Consider the following 24,687-nt stretch of genomic DNA (forward strand, 5'->3'; position numbering starts at 1 on the left):
AGGCTGTAAGGATTGTCGTGATACACAAAACCCGTTGATTGATATTGTGTTGCTTATCAATTTACAAGGAAAGTGAGTAATGTGAATTTTCGACAACAGAGACCTATTACAAAGAAAATCATATTATGAATGTCGTACTTGTTGTGTAAAGGCCTTGATTAAGTTGTAATGGTTTGTAAACAGTTTTATCACATAATATCTTGCTCCAATTTGTTGATTTTTATAAATGTAAAGTTTGGGTTATAAAACTCGACTGATATTTGGTTTCATATATCTACATTTGTTTTGAATTGCCCATGTCAAATTAGTTGCATTTGCAATAACATTAAAACAAATCGTTAATATTTGCATTGGTGATTTAAATGAACACACATGACAATCTGAGCGATAAAAAAGAAAACTGTTAATTTTATTTGTTTCTTTTCAATGTATAAATAAACAGGTCTAATTAACCTTTTGATGAGAAAAAAACAAGTACATAATACTAACAAAAATTAGAAAAAAACTCGGGAATGCACTTTTTACTCTAAAAGTAGTCTAAACTGTACAATACACAATCACACATGTTTTTTTGTTGATCAGGATTTCTTAAACACTTGTCAGTATTTAACCGTACTTCGGTTATATCAGTTCTGACTTCATACAGAAAATGTCACGTGACCATTTGTCGGTGTTGTTAGCTCCTGTGTGGTACTACTAGCACTGAGCGGCATATAACTTTTATCAGAATTGTCATTGAATTTCGTATTTCGTCTCGCAGAAGTTGTGTATGATGTTACTTGTGTTGCAGAAGACATGCTGTTTTTACGATTATGATGTTTAGATGACGTTCCGATGTATATGTGGGATCCTATGCAATTCCTCATGTATGTATAAACTTCGCCGTTGAAAAAGCAGAAAATTAGCGCCACGGTCGCCCCCTGTAATTAAAGAAAATGTTACTGAAACATATTTATAAATTTGTTGATTGTTTCAATTCTGCTACAAATATCTTGTTTTGTTTTATCAATAACGTCACATAATTAATTGTAACAAAAATGTAACCCAATGACTGCGAATTTATACAAACTTCCAAGCTATTGCCCTTGATTATTTGTCGAATTCCATCCCTAAAAGAAATCGATACACGTTTAAGATTCCTCCAGAAACCATGATTACTGATTTGTTTGTCTACATACCTTTTAATGTAATACAGTTACATACGTACTTTTTAAGGAATCAAAGTAGAGCAATATTTTCCAGATTACAATGCTCATCAAAGAAACGTATATATGTATAGCAGTTATTTGATATGTATTAAACAAAATAGCTTATTTGTTACAAGAACGTGTACCTGTGTATTTTGAATGACTTTTTGAAGTATCTCATACGTAAACGACAGCGAAGTTCCCGGCGGGGGTCGGTATATCACAAGGAACTGCTGGAGACCAAACAAAGGTACTAACACAAACGTCGCTTTCAACGCTTTCCTGTAAGAAGAACACGTTCATAATAAATAAAAATGACTGTACCTATTTACATTAAAATAACTTAACAGTTCAATTTTTTGGAACTATTTTCACCTTATAATCTTAGTATATTTTTTTTATAAAAACCATTATGCTTGATCCACTATGTTAACTTAGCAGAAAATTCATCTGTTAAATCAATTCGCTTTCTTATGATTATTATATTAATATAAAAGTATACTGCATTAACTATAAAATTTGAGAATGTTACCCTTCTGTAGCTTCGTTTAACTATAAAAACTTCAACATACTATCGATATGCAGATATCAATAAAATAATAATCATGTGCTATCGCTTTCTATGAAGTACAGTAGTTTCAGGGTCTATACACTGCTGTTAACGACAGCAACGCACTTGATTTATTAAGAATAAAGTATGCTCTCAAATGAACGCATATTTATATAAAACAATGTCCAAGCTTCTGATTTAAATACATTTATTTATAAAATAAAAGCTCTGTAATTACCTGTAATTACTCGGCTCATTTGGATGCATTTGCAATTTAAAGCATAAGATTTTCAATATATTAGCCAGGAATAGGACATTTGCCTGCAAAAGAAAAGAATTGACAATTAAATGGTAAATACAATATTGCAGACCCAAATGTGGCATGAACGCCAACAAGCATAACTGTCTACAAATGAAGAGTATTTGTGTTTTACTTGTAGATGCTTTCTTGTTTAATTTTACTTACCGCAATACAAAGAAGATTGGGTGTGTAGAGTAACCATTCATAGGGTCCTATGTTGTGTACCCAGCAACTGAAACAAGTACTATGTGACTATAAGACTACTTGGCCAATAAACCTACTATTATACTAGCTAGAAGTGTAAACACTAAGGGAAAAATTATATACAGAAATACTGGGCGCGCACACACACACGGGCCCGCGCGCACGCACACATACACACATACACATGTAATTAAATCATAGTAACGCTCTGGGGTTATTTCGAGAATTATACATTGGTCTATGTTATTCTACAGCAGCTACCACTTTACTTTATACTTATGATGCATAGTTCTTACTCGATTTAATTAATATGTATTCTCAAATAGGTAGAATTACTTAGGATTGAGTCCCGCCCCTAATACAGAAGATTTATAAAACAAGTTCAACGATGAATGTGAAATGTTTTTTAGCCGTCAAAGGACAGCAAAATACTAGCTCTGAACTCTTTTGTTTTCAAAGCATTACCTCGAATTATATTCCTGTTTTGTAGCTCTGACAATAGAGTAGATCAGAGATGGAATCCAGGCACCAACTGTGGAAGAAAAACAGGTACGATTTATTACGTATTCCTTTTTCATTAGCAATAAAAAATAGTTTTTTGTTGTTATTTAGTTGTTGTATTTTAAAACAAGAGCTGTATTGTATATATTAAGGAACATTTAAATGTCAACACCTGTCGTATATAATGTATTTTGCTTTTTCTTTGCTAAACAATAAGGACAATATATATTTTGGCAACGCGAGTCAACGCGAAAAAGAATGCTCTATGTATTCCGCTTACCCCAACCAAAAAGATAGTACGGTACGAGCGTCTTTGATGGCGAGAAGGCGTGGACGATAAGCCTATGGAGATAGAACCCCTCACAGAACATCCAAAAGAAGTTTGCCGTGCTAACGTACCGTGTCAGTATGTACAGTAGCTTACAGCCCGCCTATAATAGAGAAAACCATCAACTGCTCATTATTTGATTTACCACCAATTATTTCAATACTAAATTAAATCAAATTTAAAATTTATGAGAATAATATCTGTGTTTTGATAAGTCTGTAAAATAAATGAAAACACTGAAGAATATCTAAGGATCATATTGAATACTGACCCAGATGACAGTTCGGATGCAGCATCAAAAAGTACTACAACTTTTAAATGTGTACTGATGTTAATGTGGCATGTAAATGGATGTGGTAAATTATGTCACACCTTAAACTAGAGATATTCTGTTTTTATTTATATGTGTTCTTGTGAACCTTGCAATATTTGTAACTTTGGGGTACAGCATTTATTGTTAAAATAAGGTTTAATTCAGCGTAAAAAGCTATGAACAAGAACATTTTAGAATGCAAAAAGGCACAGTACTGAGTTGTACACATTATGTAGGGGTGTATGTTTATTAATACTCGCACTCGATGAAGCCCATTCGTCTAATATTAACTACAGATTAAAACAAACCATCATTTTGTTATGCCTTATTGTAAAACCATCTTCAGGGAAAGTAACTCTATTGTAGACTGTAGATTGTAACAAAGAAGTACCTTCAGGGCTACAAATGTGTGCCTTGATAGTTTTGCCAAAGAAGATATTAACTATACGCGATGTTTTGACGGCCCTAGCGGCGATGCATCATACAGACTATCACTGTTATAGTGTTAAGTATCATTATACCACGTTGTGGCCTCGCACAGCCATTGACATAATCATTTAGAAGTCTAAAACACTTCGAAGGTTAGGCCAAACTGTATATATACAAATTATTGTGTCCGAAGGACTCCACGCGTACTTTGACCAGCTCAATTGCGTTCATATCAACCCCGCAATTCATTACTTAAATTTACACCAATAGTTCCTTATTTCATTCAGGAATTGTTAAAAATACTACATTTCATTGAAGAAAAACATTCATTAATCCTTTCCTACCCATTCTGTAAATAGAACGACCCGACTGTTACCGGAAACATTTTTTTCAAATGACGTCACAATAACGCGGGAAAAGATCAACTACTTGAAATCATTTTTAAACGTAAAATTTAAACTTTTTTCGCAACAATACATTTAAAATATAATAAATTAACACTTTCTAAAATGTTGATTTATATTTTACGGGACCTGCTGACACAATACAAACAATAACAAGATCAATAGTTTTCATGTATATTGTTATGCGATGAATTGCGATCCGAACATACCCGAAGATGTTGCGTTCATGGATTGATGAACGCAATTGCCGAAAGGCAGTTCATTTAAGGAATGGAAGTTGAGGTGTAAATATATACAAATAAAGCGACATATGTAAACTGATCTTGATGTCATATCTCTATTATATGATTAACATAGATTTATCAAACTTTTACATATCATTTTTGAATATGCATTTTAAATATTTTCGCTGTTAAATGTGCTGAATATTCTTTCTTAAAATATTTAACTCTTAGCAGGCATCCTAAGGTCGTAAAAGTGTACATAAGTTATCTTTAATTGTTTGACATAAAAAAATTGTTTATCTCTAGGGTCTCAACATTGTTCCATTATTTAAATAAAAAAAAGTATGGTAGGTCTAAAAGTATGTAGGCTTTACATCACTTACAGAATTGCGGTGCATAACAGTGTTTATCCGTTCGTTCTGCAATCGATCCATGTAAACAGCGACATCCCACGTCACCGTTACCAATGAAGCGAATATAAAGGACAGGAAGAGACAGATATGTAGCTTGATTCTTTTTTGCACCCTCAACTGTCTACAAGTAGAAAGAGATTCACGATGATTGATTAACTCAGGAATATACAAGTAATTACATGTGCGTCTCTTTATGTCGTGCTCCGCGTATTTGCGTATTCATCAAGTCCAAACATAATAGCATTTGAACATTCCAGGGCATCAGCACAGATGTTAGGTTGATTATTATATCTTTATGGAGCTATGTACGCACATAAGACGATTTTGTTGGTACAATCATAAGCAAAGGTAAACCATACTGACAAAGAAGGGATGTTAACATAATTTGGAAACCTTTATCTTTTCCACTGTGACAAGACCGAAAACAATAACAAATGGACTAAATATTTGCATTTGGTCATAAAAGATAATGTTCTTTCATTGTTTAAGGAAAACAATTAAACCAAGATTGCTGCTTTTAGTGAGTGAACGCGCTGCAGTCAGTGAGAAACGATTTTATACGCACTCATAAACACATTCTGCAAAACTTCAATATAAAAAATGAACTTGAACATTTTCAAGGAAATAACAATGATTTTGATTAGATAGCAATTGATTATTTCAGACATTTGTTAGTTTTAAACAATAATCAATGAAGTATTATTTACTTTATACGTTTCTGTTTAGTTTTCAACCGTCTCTATGATTTCGTAAACCTATTTAAAATCGCATCACCCTAGTAGTCAACTTATCATTAAAGACAGGTTTAACTGGCGTAAAATATCTCCCAGAGTATGAGTTAAGGGCGCGATCATCATAGCCAATAGCAATCTTGTTTTGTTTTCATATCATGTTTGTATTTAAATAACCTAAACTTTCAGCAATAAAGATACCGAGAAGTACTTAAACATACAATACAACTTAATAATAAAAGACACAATTAGCCATACAAAGAAATCTTAGACTTAAAAAATACAAAAACATTAATAGAATATATAAGCTAATACAGGGGACATCGATCGTATAAACATCATACGATCGGGTGTGTATGCCATGTGTATGTGTGCGTGCGTGCGTGCATGCGTGCGTGCGTGTGCGTGTGCGTGTGCGTGTGTGAGCGAGTGTGCGTGCGTGTGCATCTGTGTGAGTATTATTGTTTTCGAATATATGTATATCCTATCAAAATACATAGATATGTTGTATATTTTGAGAATTTAATACTGATATATATGTGAAAAATAAATGAGAAAAAAAAACATCCTTTAATGTCAGGTTAAGCTGTTGTATCAATATTTCTTATTGTCTATTTTATCTTTCTATATAAGGTGGAAACCCACTTTAACTGAATTGGTCGACCATCCTTCAAATAGTGTTATAATTCAACAGAGCCTTTTTGGTATAATTGACAATTCGAACAACAAACACGGTCAATGTCATATAATTTTGCATTTGGGCGAGTACAGTTTGAGTTTTCCGTAATTTTTTTCGATAGCTTTCACACAAATGACATTTATACTTTTCATCCATAACGCTGTTTATTGAATGGCAATAAATTACAGTTTTCCAATTTGATACTGTTTCTTGAGGTCATTGCCTGGATTCCGTTTACCTTTGCTAATAATTAATAAAAATTATTGTTTATGTCTGGGTAATCTGTTGGGTAATGAATGAATAAACAACAAATTTATTAAACAGAAGCACGATGCTTAGATCAATGACATTTTATTTTACACACCACAGCCGTAAATTAGTTGGGCCTTGACTATTATACAAACAGTTATTAAATGGTTATATATCGAGGCACAAGATATGTTTCTAGAAAAAGAAAATGACAAGGCGTTTTCGTTGATATACTCCTTCTAATGAAAAATAAATAATAATAGATAAAGTAAATTTACATATAACTTGATTTCAAACTACCAGAAACATAATCACCTGCAAATGGAATAATAAATCTACAGGGACAAGCCTAGTGGTACATAAGTTAACAACTTAAGTACCTATTGAGATGCACAAAAATACAATGAACGAGTGACTTTTTAAATAAAACATACAAAGTACAAACACTACAAACATACAACACATGTGTCAGAATAGCTTTAACCGGAGCAACAATACTTTACTCATCCAAAACACCATACAAACATACAACACATGAATCAGAATAGCTTTAACCGGAGCAACAATACTTCACTCATACGAAACACCATACACACATACAACACATGTATCAGAATAGCTTTAACCGGAGCAACAATTTTTCACTCATCCAAAACACCATACAAACATACAACACATGCAACAGAATAGCTTTAACCGGAGCAACAATACTTCACTCATCCAAAACACCATACAAATATACAACACATGTAACAGAATAGCTTTAACTGGAGCAACAATACTTCGCTCATCAAAAACACAATACAAGCATACAACAACGTCTGCATGATACAGCTGATACTCTTGTTTCTGATAGATATATCTGGTGAGGGTACTCTTCCTCATGGAATAGGATTACTAGGGCGATGGAAATAAAAGGCTTTGAACTGGAAACATCGGCATTTGTTTTGAAATGATCAGACAAACAGTTTGTAAAACGACAAGCTCCTTTTCATCTTTTACTGTTTTCAAACAAACAAAAAAGATAGCTGAAATATAATATCCAATGAGATCAAATATACTCAAAAGAGCATTGTCGAGTCCGGTTATCATAAGCTAAGTCTATTTTACTCTGTAAAACAAAGACTACGCACACGGGAATTCTTGCAAACTGCACACTGGAGACAATCATTCGAACATTAAACAAACAAAGAGTAACCTACTGACAAAAAATGCAGGTTGCAGGTACGTATGGTATTATTACCTTCGAGTGAACGATCGGTAAAACATTTCACAGCGGGGGCGGGTGTGGATGGGGGCGTTGAAGTTCGTATGTTAAATTTAGTAAATACCTAATACCGATGAATGCACTGACGGGGGTTAAAATGTTGTCGAACTCTACCCTGTAAATGTTTTCAACAAGATTTTATCAAGGATGATGCCTATATACCTATTGCCGAGAAAGATTACATATTCCGGTATAAGCAACAGCAAACTGAAAGGATTTTACATTCGCGCGCAATTTACGCCATCGACTGGTTTGGGTGTCAATATACCTAGTTTGGGTAAAACCATACCTGATGCCAAGGAAGATGGAACAGGCTGGTATCAGGAGAAGTAGACTTAGTATGTTACACGCCAGAGCCACATAAACCACCGTATGATAGTCCTGTAAAATTGTATGTTCTAATTATGAATTATTTCTGAAAGCAAATGTATTTCTTGATACTCTGATACCAAATGATTGCACAAATGTTTAAAAAAAATGAATTTTAGGAAGTTAAAATAAAATCATTATTTGACGGTTAAATTAAATTAAACTTTCTATTTGAATCCAGGAAACGATACAAATTAAGAAATTGGTATTGCTTACTCCTCATGTTGGGAAATATTTGTAAATTAGTGTAACAAAGATGTTACTATGGTAATAGTTCCTTGTATCGCCAAAGAAGGATATATCATTGGCTACTTGGTTAGCCTATGCATTTTTAATAGCACAATGTGTCAACAATTTTAATTGCATAAAGGAAGTAGCGGATCCAGAAAGGAAATGAAAATTACTGAGATAAAGAATAGTCAAGTGATTCAGTTGTCCGCCTCTCACCAAAGAGGTTTTTTTTTGTTCAACAAATGTTTACAAGCACTGGTTTATATATAGGAAGCGAGTTCGAGCTTGATAATTTAAGCCTTCACCTTTCATCATAATTTTAATAAAATAGCCAATCACTTTTTAAAAGAACTTATCAATTCTTTTTTCGGTACAAATAGTGCTTAATCAACTGTAGAGACAAGGGCAATGCTAGTTTTGGCACACATCTTGCTTAATCAACTGTAGAGACAAAGACAATACGAGTTTCGGCACACAAAGTGCTTAATCAACTGTAGATACAAAGGCAATACTAGTTTCGGTACACATACTGCTTAATCAATTATAGAAGCTAAGGCACTACCTGCTTCGGTACGCATGTGGTGTAGTTTGTCCATTCCGAGCCAGTTACTGGGTTCACCCACCAAGTACCATTCTCTGTACAGTCTTTGTACGCGAACGCTGAAAATATAAACACAACTATAATTAACTTGTTGTCATGAAAAACTGTCGCTGGTTAAGACTTTACTAAAACAATTCAATTGTGTTAAATTGTTCATTGCTGGACTTACAGACAGCACAGCTTCTGTTAATATAATAGCAACAATCTTAACATAAAAAATAAACACACAAAGTAGCGATTGAATCAAACACACGTACAAATTGATGCCATATACTTGTGTACGTTGATGATTTTGAAATACGTGTATAAAGCATTGCACATTATTTATTTAACTAATTGAATATAATTAACATTGCAGATTGCATATATCCCCTCGGCTCAGATATAAGTTATTTATCGGAATGATCCCACATTTTGGACTCGTCAAAACTGGCTCATGATGCTCCACAAGGAGTTAATATAACAGGTTCAGATCATTTTGGTTCTGCCGCCGACCTGGCTCGATGGCCGACTTGTGGTATAGAAGGTGTGTCAGAGAATAGTGATTGCATGATTCCTACGGGTATTGCGACAAGGTAATGAATCTGATGTCGGCTTTTCTAATCGTGCACGTCATTGGAATGTTGTAGACAATTGATTCACTCTATGCATGACCCTGTATACACCTTTTTGGATGAATAATTAAATTGTTAAACTTGTGTATATATCGGTGTTATTGTGTTAAACTTCCGTTTGTCTTCTTTTCACAACAATTTGCCCATAATGCCAGTCATGACATTACACTATGCATGCGTCAAATTTCAATAAGGGCATATGGTCGGGTAATATAAACAGTCACAGTAACTTTATAATAACTGGCTATTAGACAAGGGACATTACACAATTTTCAAATGTGTTGGTGAAATTTAAATGACCAGGCCAATTAAGGACATAGGGACTCGGCATCCACACCGAATTGTTGTTTTGGCTTCCAGTTAAATAGCCATGACGATATCAATGCGATGTGATACATGTATGTGCCACTACTGTTTTCCGTGTTTCATAAGGCATAAATTTCCGACGTAATACGTCACGCAGTAATATCGCCAATTCAGTGACAGTGTTATAAGTGTATCTTGACATGATAACACAAACAAACCGACAATTCTCTGAGGATAGAACTTTGTGTCAAAGCTACAGGCATTGTGACGGCAACTTAATTGGGTTTACTGTTCAACAACAATTGGTGCTAATAGACAGTTTCTGCTTTCATAAACTTTGTTGTACTGAATATATCAATCAGCTTTGCATGTCATCTAAAGTATAATGCCATTAGCATCGATATGGTTAATATACAATGAAAGTATTGTTTGTCGGAACGATGGTTCCAGGGCAAGCTTTTAAAACCTATACAATAAACTACAGAGTTTGTTTATGATGTACTTCTATTATTTAACTACAATTGGCGTTAATTGGTGTTGAGTGGCTTTGAAAGTCGCCATCGTCATTGTCCACAGTAAAGTTACTTATGTGATCATACAGGAGAATTGTATACTTAAACAAAATACAGGTTTAACCAATGCATTGGGGCGTTAACTGTTTGGACAAATCATTTCAGAAAACAATCAATCAAGTTAATACTTTGAGTTAAGTATGCGCTGATGGATTGTATTTCGAAAATGTCCTGGAAAAGTTTCTTACTGATCGTCAATTAATCAAACTGCAATGTAAGTACAAGGACAACCTCGGAACCCAACAATTAAACAATTGCCCTGTGTAAAAGCACAAACCTAAGACCTTGCAACAACCGAACAAGAATCATACACTGTTAAAACTACACAGACAGGCCACACATACATCAACGTCTCTTTATCATTAAACAGATATGATACCGACTTGGGACGGTCAGCCAAACAGGATCTGACTCGTTTTATAAACATTGTCCCAACATTGTCCAACAATAACAAAATTAACAAGTCATTTAAACTTTTACCTTCAACGACCAGATACAGGCTGCAAATGAATAATTTTACCACACGGAAAAGATTGTATTAAGATGCAGTTTGCAAATGATCATTAGAAAGGCGAAACTATACCTGTACAGATAGGTGCACGCGTCGGCTACTCTTTGTGCACGTCGTAACCAAGGTACGTTGTTTTTCAAATTTAGAATGGCATGAGTGATAGCACGAGAAATGTGATACATGCGAGCATCATCGAGCCTTCAAGTGCACATTTAAAAATGAAAATTTAACCGAAATAATGAAAGCAACGTGTTTGAATGCCTCACATGCAGGAGGTCTGTAGTACTCGCCTGGAACAGTGACTTCGATGACATCGAGAACAATTTAAATCAGACATTCACAGACAGGTTTTCATTTCAATAATGTAGTATTGCTGCAATAATGAACGTCTATGGAAATCGCGGTTCTTGTAAAAATAAAAACGGTTGCGGAAACAATATAATATGTGAACGACAGAAAAGAGAAATATGGTCTTGTCTCGTGAAAGATATCTCCAAGGGATTAATAATTATTATAACCTCGTCGGTCAGAGCGTAATGAGATATTGGTCTTAAGGGTAATAAGTTATTATTTCAGTTGATGCGATGTATGTTTCTTGTTGCATATAAAAATGCAGAGTGTTGCACATTTTGTACATGTTTGTATGGAAATATATAGATATTTATATAAAATTGCGTCCCAATGATAGGAAAAGCTTAAAATCTCAACCCGCGATTAATTTGCAGGGAAGTTGTGCTGACATTGTGTCTACAAGTATTGCAAGTTGTACTATTACCCGATATTCAAAAACAGTATTAATTTAGTCATACCGAAAGTCTCTGTTGAAAAGTAAGAATACTATCCATCTAGTAAAATATGAAATGACATTTTTATTCGAGGCTTGTTCTATTAGCATAATACTCATTCGTTAAGTATGAAATTCATAATTATTATAATAAATAAATATATTTAACCAAATGATGGGAGTTCCACGATTTATTTTCTATTTATTTATATAATTTGCATTCCGCACGCGCATTTAGATCATAAAGTTGAATTACGCCCTTAATACTTATTGATCAGTACCATTTTGGTAAGCATTAGATCATGCAAAACCATAAATATATGTATAGAATGCACGCGAGGTGACAATTAGAAATAATCGCATTAGGCATAACGGGACACATAGCCATGACTGTATATATCATTTTGCAACGGTCACATGAAGTATAATGAACATATGTTATTGGCGGTACTTAGAACTTGTTTAAAGGTTATAGTTATATTATTGTCATAAGCGTCAAACATGAACTATTGTATAACGCGTCTGACCGATGACACGAACATCCATATTCAACGCATATTCATCAGGCGATTTCAACAAGCAGATGTTGCTTTTTAAGGTCGATGCTTCTCACACTGCAATACAGAACCGACTCCAGTGAAAGAAGTTGAACAAACTTGAAACACATTCATGTCAGTTTGTTTTGTTTTTTCGTCTGGTAGTTTGGTGGCACTATGTTTCTTCACATGCTAAAACAACTTCATTCTATCCAATTCTATCACGACGTTTTATGTTCGATAGGAGAAATAAAGTGATATTTAATTGAGATCATTGCGTAATCAAAAGCTCATACGATGTCATATTTGGTTTATATAAAGCTGTGATAAGAAATTTAGCATTCTTTGTACAGTAAATGTCATATCGTATGTCGAGTTAACCGTTCAGTCCTGGGTCTCCGTTGTTTTTCTCTTTATCAAAACATGTTATCATAGACTGTTCTTCATCCTTGAAGTCAGTTATACACAACGTTTCCTAACAATTGTACAGTATTTCATCAAGAAACCTTAGTAATACTATAAAAACGGTATTGAATAAGACATAAACTGTTGATGATTCATCGACTATTAATGAAATGAAGTCAATAAATAAAAACAGTCATTATAGAAGTTGGACTTAATTTCATATATTGTTCAGCTTATATCAAATTTATTGAATAAATGGTAAATAGTGCTTTTAAGAGAATAGTTCTTGGTGATAAATTGGTAAAATGATGGTTGGAATTCATGAACAATTGATGTACGTTCAGATGTATATTGAATGATGTAAAAATTACTATGTGTAGTAATCAAATAATCTTTTTGTTCTGATACAACCTTTATGATATCTGTTATAGTATTTATTATAGTTTTTAGTTCTCCTTATTACGTTTTAATTCTAAAAAATCAAGTTGATCATATATGTTTAACATAGAAGATCATGTAACGAGAAGCCTGTATATGTTTAAGTTACTTAAATTAACATTTTGAATCTTGAATCTCTACAGAACTGGAGTTTGTGCCGTAAAGTTTTGTACTTTTCTTGGCCTCATTAATTGTTCAGACTCAATTATTAACATACCACAAGCCGATTGTTTAGATTTGAATTGATGTCCGTATAGAGAATAGCAGGTGCATGCTGTTGATGTGAAGACATGGAACTTTACTGTTGTTTTCTTAGCCGTTAAATCATTTATTTCATATAAGATACATAAGTTCAACCACCAATCGATTAGTTATTTTACCTTCGTTTAAATACGAATATACCACATGTCTTATGAACTGTTCGGCAGAATTGTCAACCGCTGTAATGTAGATGTTCATATCAATATACTACATACATGCTTATTCGTTTTTTCTGGGCATCACTTAGAACAGGATATTTTCTTTTACAGGTACGCATATTTTGAATTTTCATTTCCAAGAGTCTTGCATCAACTATCTGTCATTTTAAAAGAACTTTGTGAACATATAAGATAGACGTATTTTATATACATGAACATATCGAACGTCGTAACAAATGTAAAACATTTTTTCCTCATAAACTTCTTAATAAACATTGATAAAGTATTCATTACTTCGTCATAAAAAGACGTCTTTTTCCTCTTAAGTTAATGCAAAATTGAAGAAATAAAGTAATATACGATCATTGTCGACCAGTTGATTTTCACGCGACATCTTTGTTTATGTTTTTGTCGATGGAGAGTAAAACGTTCTTTAATGTTATGCGGGATTACAATTGGTTCTTGAATCGAGTACAGCTAAAACATATTGATTTAAACCAATACTTTTATTTAAAGAGTTACCTTTCATAAGATTAATATCCACATTTTAAGCTATAGGCAAATCGAAATCATGTATCGTCAGATCTACTTCTTGACATTAGATGCCGGGTAACAAAATGGCACGTGTTGTGTTATGTGATTTGAAATAGTGCGAAATAAAAGACCCCTTTATTTACAAACGTTCATAAGATCACAACGTTCATATAAAATTCAAAGTAAGCCGACCAATTTTCAATAAATACTGGTGAGGAACCGAGTGGAAAAGATAACAGAAAATGGTAATGAGTTAACTAAAAAACTGCCTTACATAACCTGCTACAAAAAGTCAAAACGACCTCAGCCAATACTGTGTTTCATTTGATTAACTTTACACCAGCAACTACAGATGAAAGCAATGTTCATATATCCAAGTATATAAACATTATCAATGACTGTTTTGTACCTAGCTAATTGTTTTAAAAATCATGGTTATGGCAGACGCTAATCGTATTCAGATTGGGTCACTAAAAATATTTTTAAATTTGATTGTTATTGACTGTGAACAAAACAGTATAATAGTTAAACAACGCTTGTCGCGCCTTTCAACGCTTTCAGCGCTTTTATTTAACACTTCTCAGATTCCGGGTTTTCATATAATGGTACTCAGTGCTGATATGCTACATATGTATTCTATAATTACAACGAAATGTGTGGTATTAGGAAACTTACATTTTGACTTAAACGGACCCTGGACTAAAGGGACAATATTCGTATCGATCCATGTGCAAAGCCCAGAATAAAAAACAAACAAAATTACATGGCTGTTTAGCCTATATGTTGTTACTGAAGGATGGTTTACATTTCAGATTAATTATGTACAAGTAAGCTATTTATACCGTATTAAGATATTTACATAAGGGATCTGAAATCATTTTGAATAAAAGACGAACACGGATAACAACTAATACAAACACTTGTAGCGAAAATGTTAATATCTGAAGCTACCCTATGTAGTAATCCTTTTAGGAGACAATGCTTCATCTTGTATGTATATCAAGTTAACAGTTCCATGATGTAGTTGCATAAATTAGAATGTTTATCATATCTAAATATAATTAACTGCACTTGTTGTTTTACTGCTTACGATATATTAATAAGATACATATTGGTTCAATTTTGCCAATATGAACCGATTTATTTTAATTACTATAATCTGAATACGAAATCAGAATGAAATTCAAATATGTCTAAAATACATGCAGCTTATTTGTTTATCCTTAAAATGATGTTCATGTTGCTGTTATTAATATCATTTGGGTAGATCATGACAGTCTCTTAAATTGTCCATTCAGTTTATATATCTACTTGACAATAAATCGTTTACTCTGTTAGTACACTGATATAAGAACACCTCGTATTGTTATCAGCTAAGTATGCGATAAGCCACCATTTAAATGTGTGCCTCATATTACACATGAATCAATTTATATTTGTTTCTCTGACTTAACAGGTCCTATTTATGAAGTATATATTCTTTAACTCGTTTCCTGCTAATTGTTTCGATGTCTAATTAAAACAGTGACTTGTCAATAAGCCTTTTCAATTAGTGGTTATATTTTCATATTTGATCGCAGTTATTTTAGAGTGTTTCAAACACGTGACCTGATTAACATCGTTCAAGTTTGTTAATCGGTCTATGGTACAAAGTTAACATGATACAGTCTGGGTTTATTTGCCTCTTTATAGAAGGTTTTCGGTTAAAACTCCAGGGCTATGTGTATTCTTTCCGAATTACCGTCAAATCTAAATGCCGTAACCATCTGCTTACCCTTTAACATATTTACATAAATAGTAAAATAGTGAAGCAAATCATTTTGTGCTCATTGGCACTTAGTAAAAGTCATGCAAAGGGAACTCTTTGAGAAGTTCAAATAGCAGAACAACAAATAGTAAATATTATATTGGTTAACATTCCAGAAATTGAACCGTTTACGCTCATTTAAATGTTGTGATTGCGAACACATAATCGACAGAAATATACCTTGGTGATTTTTTATACCATGTTATAAATGCAAACACTTTTTAAGATATAAAGCACAGCCATATTTTATTCAAGTGTTAATTACTTGAAGCTATATGTAATACTATAAAAAAAACATGGTGTAACGCATATTTCAAAAATAATTGCATGAAGGTATTAGGGTTAGGACATTTAAACAACTAGATATTCAGTAAAAGAAAAATAAATCAAGTAAAGCTTACCGGAAGTGGATCCATGCTCTATGTAGCTTGGACAGGACAGTTGTACTCGAGTAGAGGGCAGGACGTCGTCAAAGCAACTGTACCCGTCCCACGTGCGTGGACAGAACACACCGGTTGTGAAGTTACTCAACGGGGTCCTTAACTGTTTTTGACAGCATCTTATTGCTGACTGGCAACAGTCCACCCAGCGCGTGCAGTCGTCACGGTTAAGTGAATTGCAAATGAAGGCACGATAATTGGCATCTATAACGTCAGCTAAGACGGAAAAGTTTTCAGAGTAATGTGTCCGCGCACTTTCCGCTGGAACAAGCATCCACGGTTTTTCAATTTGAGGAGTTAATTTATTTCCCGTGTGAAAAAGATATTTATAACACATGGAACATGAAAATACATTAAATATATTCACTGGTAGCTCAAAAAGCCTGTCCCTGCACATTCCGTCTGTATACTCTAACTCCATTCTCTATCAACAGAACCTAAAAATTACTTTTTTGAATTAGTTTTGAAAATTCACTTCATGAGCCCAATGCCTTTTCCAACAGGTCCACAAAATACATCCAATATTTATTTTAAATGTTCTGTTAGAATTATCTTGTTTGAATAACCCGTGTTTTGTTTTCATTTGATCAAAGGATGAAACGTGCATAAACATACATCTATTTGTTTAAACCGGTTCATGTTTGTTGTTTTAGATACAATTTTCTAAAGCTTCACTATCAAAAAGATATAATCCAATGTTGAATAAATGTTCCACCGTACACCAAACGCTTGCCTGTGAATTTTGCACAGGTGATTTGCAAGTCTACCTTCACTTATTAACATATCCGTTCTGCGTCCAAAACCAGTAAACAAATAAATAATTCAAAAGTAAACAACTTCAAGTATGCACTATTCATAGTTTATACCCCGCAGCAAGCATTCACAATGTCACAAAAGCCCGTGTTTATTAGCTTATCGGCGTTTATCACTTATACATTAAAGATAATAAATTGGAGGCTGGTTACAATTGCGCTAATAGTACACAGTAAATTAAAGCTTAACACTAGTAGAAAAACCGTGGTCGAGATTGAACAGTCATTTGATGAATCTTAATATAATAGGTAAACACTGTCCACTATGCAATTACTCCTCGCCATTAACAAAAGATTTGAAACGAATGTTATCTATGATCAGTCACGACCCGTGGTTTAACTAGCTGGTGTTATGAAAACCACCTTTGATATGATTTAATATTAATGTTAACTACTTGAAAAGTTTCATTTGTTAAAATCAGCATTTTATAATGTATTCACATAGTTATATCCGGTACATACTTAACTTACCCTTGCACGAATCATTTATTTCCAAATTATGAGAAAAAGTTGATTTTCAGTTTAAAGTGGCAATTGTTTTATGGCGCGTAAATCGCTAACATTCGTTTACTGTGGCAAACAAGCATCTGCATACAACATCGATGTATAAACTAATTAATTTCAGATTGACAAAGCGTTAGTTAGTCGTTGTTTTTTTCAATAGTTTTCATTACACTTTCTTAAAAATAATTCGATAACCTATTAATCTGACGTTAATATTTTCTAATTTATAAACAACATAACAATGTAAAATAATGATATAAAATATGTATTCTATGAACTTCCCGATATCCATAAATGTACTGTCACTTCTTTAAATTATGTTTTCCTATCACCTCATGCTTGAAGACAACCGTCTTTGTTACGCCATTCGCTCATTTGCAAACAGGCAAAAATCTGGCTGGTCCATAGACGCTTCCAAGCTTTCATGGGAAATGAGGAAATATTTTTCCAATATATATCTCTTGTTGAAATATTCATTGACTAGCCTGTTCGATACCAAGATGCAGCAGACTGGTTTTTAGATTTATATGGTGGTTCTTTCAGGGACATACACGAGGTAATATATTTACAAGAAAAGTATAACATTGTCCAATATTTACATTATATTGTAATCGCTGTGTTCAACGCATTGGATCTTACTTACTGATGTATCACATCGCTTACGACACATGCATCTTTCACAGTTCTTGCGCATTTTTCCTATTCGCAATATATTGGGGTCGTCTACCACGTAAAATCCAGTAAATATTAAAATAGCGTCGGTATATTGATCTGTACTTATCACGTGAACTTCACGCACTAAATATACACACCGCATGGCTTCTCCGTAGAGCGGATATTGCAAGTAGCCATTAAATTGCTGCGAATCAACAAAAGATTAACATCAGTGATAGAAACTTTTAAAAGATGTTAACTCTGCTGAAAATGACAGGCAATAAACTATGTCTCTCTCTCTCAGTTGAGTTTCCCCGTTTTGAAATAACGCATAATTGTCTCACAGTTTTAAAAAGGGCGGAATGTTTATTTTCCGAAAAACCAAGTGCAAGTAATGTAATAAGTTCACCCTCTAAACTGTCAAAAAGTGTTTTAGCTATTGGTTGTTGCGTTCATACTTTAATCATGTAAATTGATGTATTATCGGCCTAATATTATTTCGCATTGACAATTCTAGGCTTGTTATGAGAAAATATTGTATTGCCGAGTTTAAGACCATGTGGTGTCAAGTCCAGTTTCAGATAACAATTTGAGCCTTTCTTTGCATTTAAGATTTCACTGCGAATCATTGTGTGTGCGTGCGTGCGTGCGTGCGTGCGTGCGTGTGTGTGCTTGTATGCGTGTGTGCTGGTTTTCTAAATCGAATTGATTATTATATGGTTATTTCCTTTCGTCCTTCAACTTATCTGTTTTGTTGGTGTAATTTTTTTATTAGGCTCCGTAATAGTGTGAACTTAAATAATAGATGTATGTGCGTGTTAAACAATATGACGTGCATTCAACACAACCAGAGTTTGTATCTTTTTTCCAAACGCAATCCGTTCTTTTATACTACTTAGCACACGGTTCGTGTAAAAGGGCTCAAAATCTCTGTTGAATTTATCACACCCACAAGTGAAAATTCGCCGACAAATGATCGAAATTGCAATCTAAATAAGGAATATCGTAACAATGCAAAGGAGTTAGTAAATATTGCATTTATAGATTTACAGAATAAAAAAAACGCTTAAGAAATAGTCTCCACTACATGTCAGTGATTTATTCAAACAATGAACCGGTAACGCTGATTGTAGTTTTCATAGAAACTGCCTTCCACTTGTTAAAAGACCTAGTGTGTTTCGTTTGAGACAAAAGAGTTAGAGCACCTCTCCTCGTATTTTAACACCCTTCGGAAATACAGCACCTTTGCAATAATTATAACCAAGGTTTAGAAATCGTTGATAAACGTCCTTGGGAGAACACAATCATATTTTGACAATACTCAAGCATCTTTTCAACCCCATTTTTACTATATTTTTTATGGCATCGGGTTGAATCCACCTGTTACTTTTGCGCGACTTAATGAAAATAAATACTTTTGCCCTCTAACTACTAGCGAACTGACATTAGGTGAACTAAAACTTGTTTTAGTGATGTTGGCCATGATTAACAGTAACAAACTAGGAAAAACGCTATAGCGGTTGTAGTTTAATGTACTACAAACATGTCCTTTCTGCAATTCTTTACTTGTTTCAGATCAGGCAAACAAAAAGCCATGTAAACATTTTTATTGAATCAGATTGAACCAAAGTGTTTCAAAGTTGAATAATGTGGAAATAACTATATTTTTATAGTCTGGGTTTAAAGCGCATTACGTCTGATTAACATTTAAATAAAGATGGCAAAATACAAAATAGCTTAATATTCTATTTCTAGACGATAAGCTTGGCAACAAATTATTGATATTACTCAGCAAGTTGCGTGTTAAAATATCATATTTGTTTCCCTTCGTCTAACAGTTGAGATAAGTCATTTATGATTTATTACACACGAAAGATACTGTTATTCATACCTGCATGATAACAACGTTTCTGTTATTATTATGAAATTGGTTTTAATTTGCAAGAAATGGAAATATATATTTATTTTTACATGGTTGAATTTGCTATCATTTATACAGTTTTTCCAACATTGTCAAATGAGACCAAAGTCGCTAATTAAGGAATGAATTGCGGGGTTGATGTCATTATCGGGGTCTAAGTGTGTGGAGTCCGAAGGACTCCACGCGTACTTTGAACAGCCCAATTGCGTTCATATCCCCGATAATGACATCAACCCCGCAATTTATTCCTTATATCTACACCAATAGTTCATTATTTTTATTCAAGAGACGTTAAAAAATACTTCATTTTATTTCGGATTACTTTTCAGTAATCCTTTCTTACCCATTCTGTAAATAGGACGACCCGACTGTTATCGGAAACATTTTTTTCAAATGACATCAAAATAACGCGGGAAAAGACAACCACTTGAAATCACTTTTAAACGTAAAATTGAAACACTTTTGGCAACAAAATGTTTAAAATATAATAACATAGCACTTTCTAAAATGTTGATTTATATTTTACGGGACCTGCTGACACAATACAAACAATAACAAGATCAATAGTTTTCATGTATATTGTTATGCGATGAATTGCGATCCGAACATATCCGATTGATGAACGCAATTGCTGAAATGCGGTTCATTTAAGGAATGGAAGTTGAGGTGTAAATATACTGGTATGAGTGTAATAAAAAAGGAGACAAAAATATTGTAACACTGATTTGAAAGCATTTATAGCTAGTGTCTGGTTCTAACAAAATGCAGTAGGCTATTAAATACGCATCAATCAATGGATGAATGCATTCTTTTTCGTGTCTCTGTTGGCCTTTCAAAATGAACTTTTCGCCGTACAGGAAGACTTTCGAGGACTGTTTGCGACTGTTTTTAATTAAAAAAATATGTATCAAGAAACGGATATTCTTACTCCATCATGCACTTCTGTCCATATATTTTATGAAGATTCAATCTGGTCATTCTTACATACAAATTTGTTCAACGCAGTGGTATTTTTCAGCAACACTATAAAGGAACACTAAAAGAACCTGAGACACGAAAAAAAATATATATACGTATATACATTTTTAATGTTCAATGGAAGCAAGACGGTCTCGGCTGGGCTGCGCACTCTCTTGGAGTCCGTTTACGTTCTGAAAACGTAAATATTATATACTACTATAAACTCAAATTTGAGTGTTCAAACTATTTCCCACCGCTGTCTGATCTACATTATGTTTGCAAATTATCATGTTACCTCCCAGTGATGACTTAAACGAAATACGTATCTGGACGAACGGCTGTTCGATGACTAGAATTTTATATTTTATATTTTTGTGTGTACAAAGACAACGCCATGTATGCAGTCATTCACTATGTTTCGTTTTAACTTGAACAATAAGCCTCTATGATTAAAATGCAAACATCGACAGCAAATAAAAGTTATTAATGCCTTCAAATCTTTGTAAAGGGACAATAAACAAGAGTGATAGATAACACAGCTCTCGTGTTGAAAAGGGTTGTTTAAACTCATGAGTTGGTTGCATGCCGATGTCAAGAATATACAGTGAATCAATCAGTTATAATACTAGTGAATTTTACACCTTGGTCCAATATTCGAAGGAAAGTTTAAAAAGCATCTAACACAATATACATTCTACTCTTCTTTCCTGTAAATGCAAACAACAGTTTATTTAAAGCTTCAAATCTTTGTAAAGGCACAATAAACGAGAGTGTTAGTTAATACAGCTCACGTGGTGAAAAAGGTTGATTAAAATTATGAGTTGTTTGCATGCCGATAAAGTGTTTATGAACATCTTTGTCAAGAATATAAAGTGGATCAATCAGTCATAGTAAAATTAACATCTTGGTCCTATATTCAACGGAAAGTTCAAAACCTATTATACACAATATAACACGGTTACTTTTCATGCTATACTAATGTTTACTTTTGAACATTGGCGGAAAGGTATTCCAAAAATATCGGGCATATATTTACAAATTTTTCAAAAACAAGTTTAATGAAGGGAGCAAACGAAATGAGTTTCTTTTCTATACATTCACATTAGCTTAAGCCCTTTAGATCCGAAGTGAAAGTCTGAAAGAAAATGGACATAAACAACGGAAAATTCTGTGATTACGCTTATGTCTCAACCAAAGGGACTACCTGATGGATTATGATTTCATCATTTAGTACGCTTACAACGAAAACGTTTGAGAGAGTTTCACTTTTTTATTTATTGGTGTTATTCAATAGATTATGTTAATTGTACGCGTATGCACGTTGGCTACCATGCAGACATTTTTACCATCACTTGGATATCCATTTTGGTTTTGCTTTATTAAACAAAAATAAAACAGCCCGGCAGCTACCTAGACGAAAATATTGAAGAATTGCTTGCATGGAAAAAGGTTCTGAAATGTCCAATAATGGATGGTCATTAGAGGTTTTGCCGGCATATTTAAGACATTTAACATAACACCTTTCTTGATCTTTAATATCTGCGATGAATTATAACCCAGCGCAACTAAGAAAATATAGTTTTTTTATATAAATAAAACCGAGACTTAAACACCATATACTGTAAATGACACATTTACATCATAGAAACAACAATAGAGCAAAAATGTAAAAAAATATATAACCTAAATATTATGTATCTCTAACGTATAGTGCCAACTAATTTGCTCATAACACTATTAGTTTTTCATGCACGTCATAAACAATTAACGTTCAAACTCAGCCTTTAAAACGGGGCTACATACCTGCAAGGCTAAATACAGCTGTGTAGGACCATAATGTTCCAAGATCATAGTTTTAACAATTCATGTGAAGAGCCTATTCTTCACAGGTGGGAGGACGGAGTCTCATTTTTTAGAAACACACAAAGTGACATTGTACATACAGGCGCGTAGCCAGGCATACTCCCATACTCCCGGGAGTATTTCGATTTTGAAAAATGAAAATTTCAAATGGCCTTAAAATGATGTAAAACTTGAACCCTAAAGGGGGTACAGGCAACAAATTACACAATGAAGGCAGTCACAATTCGCATAAAATAAAAATTTCACCACATTTATAAATGTGTTTTTATACTAGCTTTTGTTTTCAGCAATATTTTTTTCTTGTTTTTCAATCGAAGGTAAACTACAGGTACAATTACATATCTGTATAAATCTGAGTTGTCTCCCATACATTATATACATGTCAAGTAAAGTTTATTGAGTGGGTAATTTTAAACCAATATGGCTTCCACAACATCAGCCGGTCCGCCGTATCCAGATCTTTTTCGGGAAGATGGCACCTGTGCCTCTTCGAGAGCATATGAAGACAACTTCAAGCACAATTTGATGTTGCAACAATGGACTGGCGCTTCTACATTTAAATTTCCAACAAGGTTAGAAATGTTTTATACACCCCCTCCCCCTTCTACACACTTTAATTCCAAAGCGTAAAACAATACAGTATTTATTACATCATTACTGCTGTTGTTAATGATTTATATGTTATAATCATTAAATGATTGGTACATATTAGCATTAATGTATACAGCGTTAGTTTATACGACTTTATTTCATTCCATCTCAATCAGCAGTACCATCAGCTCAATACAAATAGTTCTCAATACACTGACGACAGCAGCAAAGAGACCGTGGTGTAAAGGATGCATGGGGGACGTACGAACTTAACGATGAGAGTTCGATCCGAGCCGACGTCTTTAATTTTTTATTTTTTTAAACTAACCCGAGATACCAAAATCATTAAATGTGACATAAAACTGACAATATGACTCGCGTACATAAATATTTTAATATATTTATATTTTTTGTTTGTGTATACATTCAGGTACGCCCAAACACGATTTCGTACACTACAAGCAAAGTATTTTGTGGACTTCCCATGGCTGCGATATTCTTTATCGACGGATGGTGTCTATTGCGCCCAATGCCACTTATTTTCCGGCCCTGATTCACGCGTGAAAACCCTTGTTAGCTCGGTTCTCCGTGACTGGAGCAATATCGCAAAAATTGTTGCTAATCATGCTAAGTCTGAGGCACATTTGGCGAACTGTGATTTTGCTGATACTTTCTTGTCCGTCATGAATGGCAATCAACCAGACATGATGCGAAAACTGTCATCACAATACAACACTCTAGTTAAAAAGAACAGACAGATAATGATAAGCATCACTGAAGCAATTATCTTCTGTGCAAAGCAGAACATTGCACTCAGGGGGCACGATGATGATGGGGGAAACTTCAAAGCTTTATTGAGCTTTCAAGCTAAACATGATAGAGTCTTGAAAGATCATCTTACAAATGGAGATCCCCGGTCCATGTACCTGAGTCCGGATATTCAAAACGAACTTATTGGGCTTTGCGGTAAATAGATTTCGGACGGTATTGTCTCGAAGTGTTACGAAGCAAAATGTTTTGGCTTCATAGCAGATG

General features: G+C 33.8%; 2 protein-coding genes across 2 annotated transcripts; one reads left to right on the forward strand and one right to left on the reverse strand.

Moving 5' to 3' along the window:
• Positions 1 to 638: 638 nt before the first annotated feature.
• On the reverse strand, positions 639 to 17,183 carry LOC128226520 (calcitonin gene-related peptide type 1 receptor-like). The gene is made up of 10 exons (XM_052936439.1): positions 16,309 to 17,183; positions 8,943 to 9,040; positions 8,070 to 8,161; positions 4,825 to 4,975; positions 3,024 to 3,174; positions 2,708 to 2,774; positions 2,204 to 2,270; positions 1,976 to 2,058; positions 1,334 to 1,469; positions 639 to 920 (listed from the first exon to the last, which is right to left on the reverse strand). Exons 1-10 carry the CDS (start codon positions 16,766 to 16,768, stop codon positions 639 to 641), a joined length of 1,587 nt encoding a protein of 528 aa, XP_052792399.1. The 5' UTR covers positions 16,769 to 17,183.
• A 6,298-nt stretch (positions 17,184 to 23,481) lies between these two features.
• LOC128226526 (uncharacterized) lies at positions 23,482 to 24,626 on the forward strand. The gene is made up of 2 exons (XM_052936452.1): positions 23,482 to 23,633; positions 24,083 to 24,626. The coding sequence occupies exons 1-2, from the start codon at positions 23,482 to 23,484 to the stop codon at positions 24,624 to 24,626; spliced, it is 696 nt and encodes a 231-aa protein (XP_052792412.1).
• Positions 24,627 to 24,687: the final 61 nt, after the last annotated feature.

The sequence above is a fragment of the Mya arenaria genome, chromosome 1 (assembly GCF_026914265.1).
Source record: "Mya arenaria isolate MELC-2E11 chromosome 1, ASM2691426v1".
Taxonomy (NCBI): domain Eukaryota; kingdom Metazoa; phylum Mollusca; class Bivalvia; order Myida; family Myidae; genus Mya; species Mya arenaria.

Coding starts and splice junctions, on each gene's coding strand:
- LOC128226520 (XM_052936439.1), bottom strand. CDS start 16,768: ATGGAGTTAGAGTATACAGACGGAATGTGCAGGGACAGGCTTTTTGAG. Junction 9,041..16,308: donor AGAGCATGGATCCACTTCCG/GTAAGCTTTACT, acceptor TTATATTTTCAG/CGTTCGCGTACAAAGACTGT. Junction 921..1,333: donor AAGTCATTCAAAATACACAG/GTACACGTTCTT, acceptor CTTTAATTACAG/GGGGCGACCGTGGCGCTAAT.
- LOC128226526 (XM_052936452.1), top strand. CDS start 23,482: ATGGCTTCCACAACATCAGCCGGTCCGCCGTATCCAGATCTTTTTCGG. Junction 23,634..24,082: donor ACATTTAAATTTCCAACAAG/GTTAGAAATGTT, acceptor GTATACATTCAG/GTACGCCCAAACACGATTTC.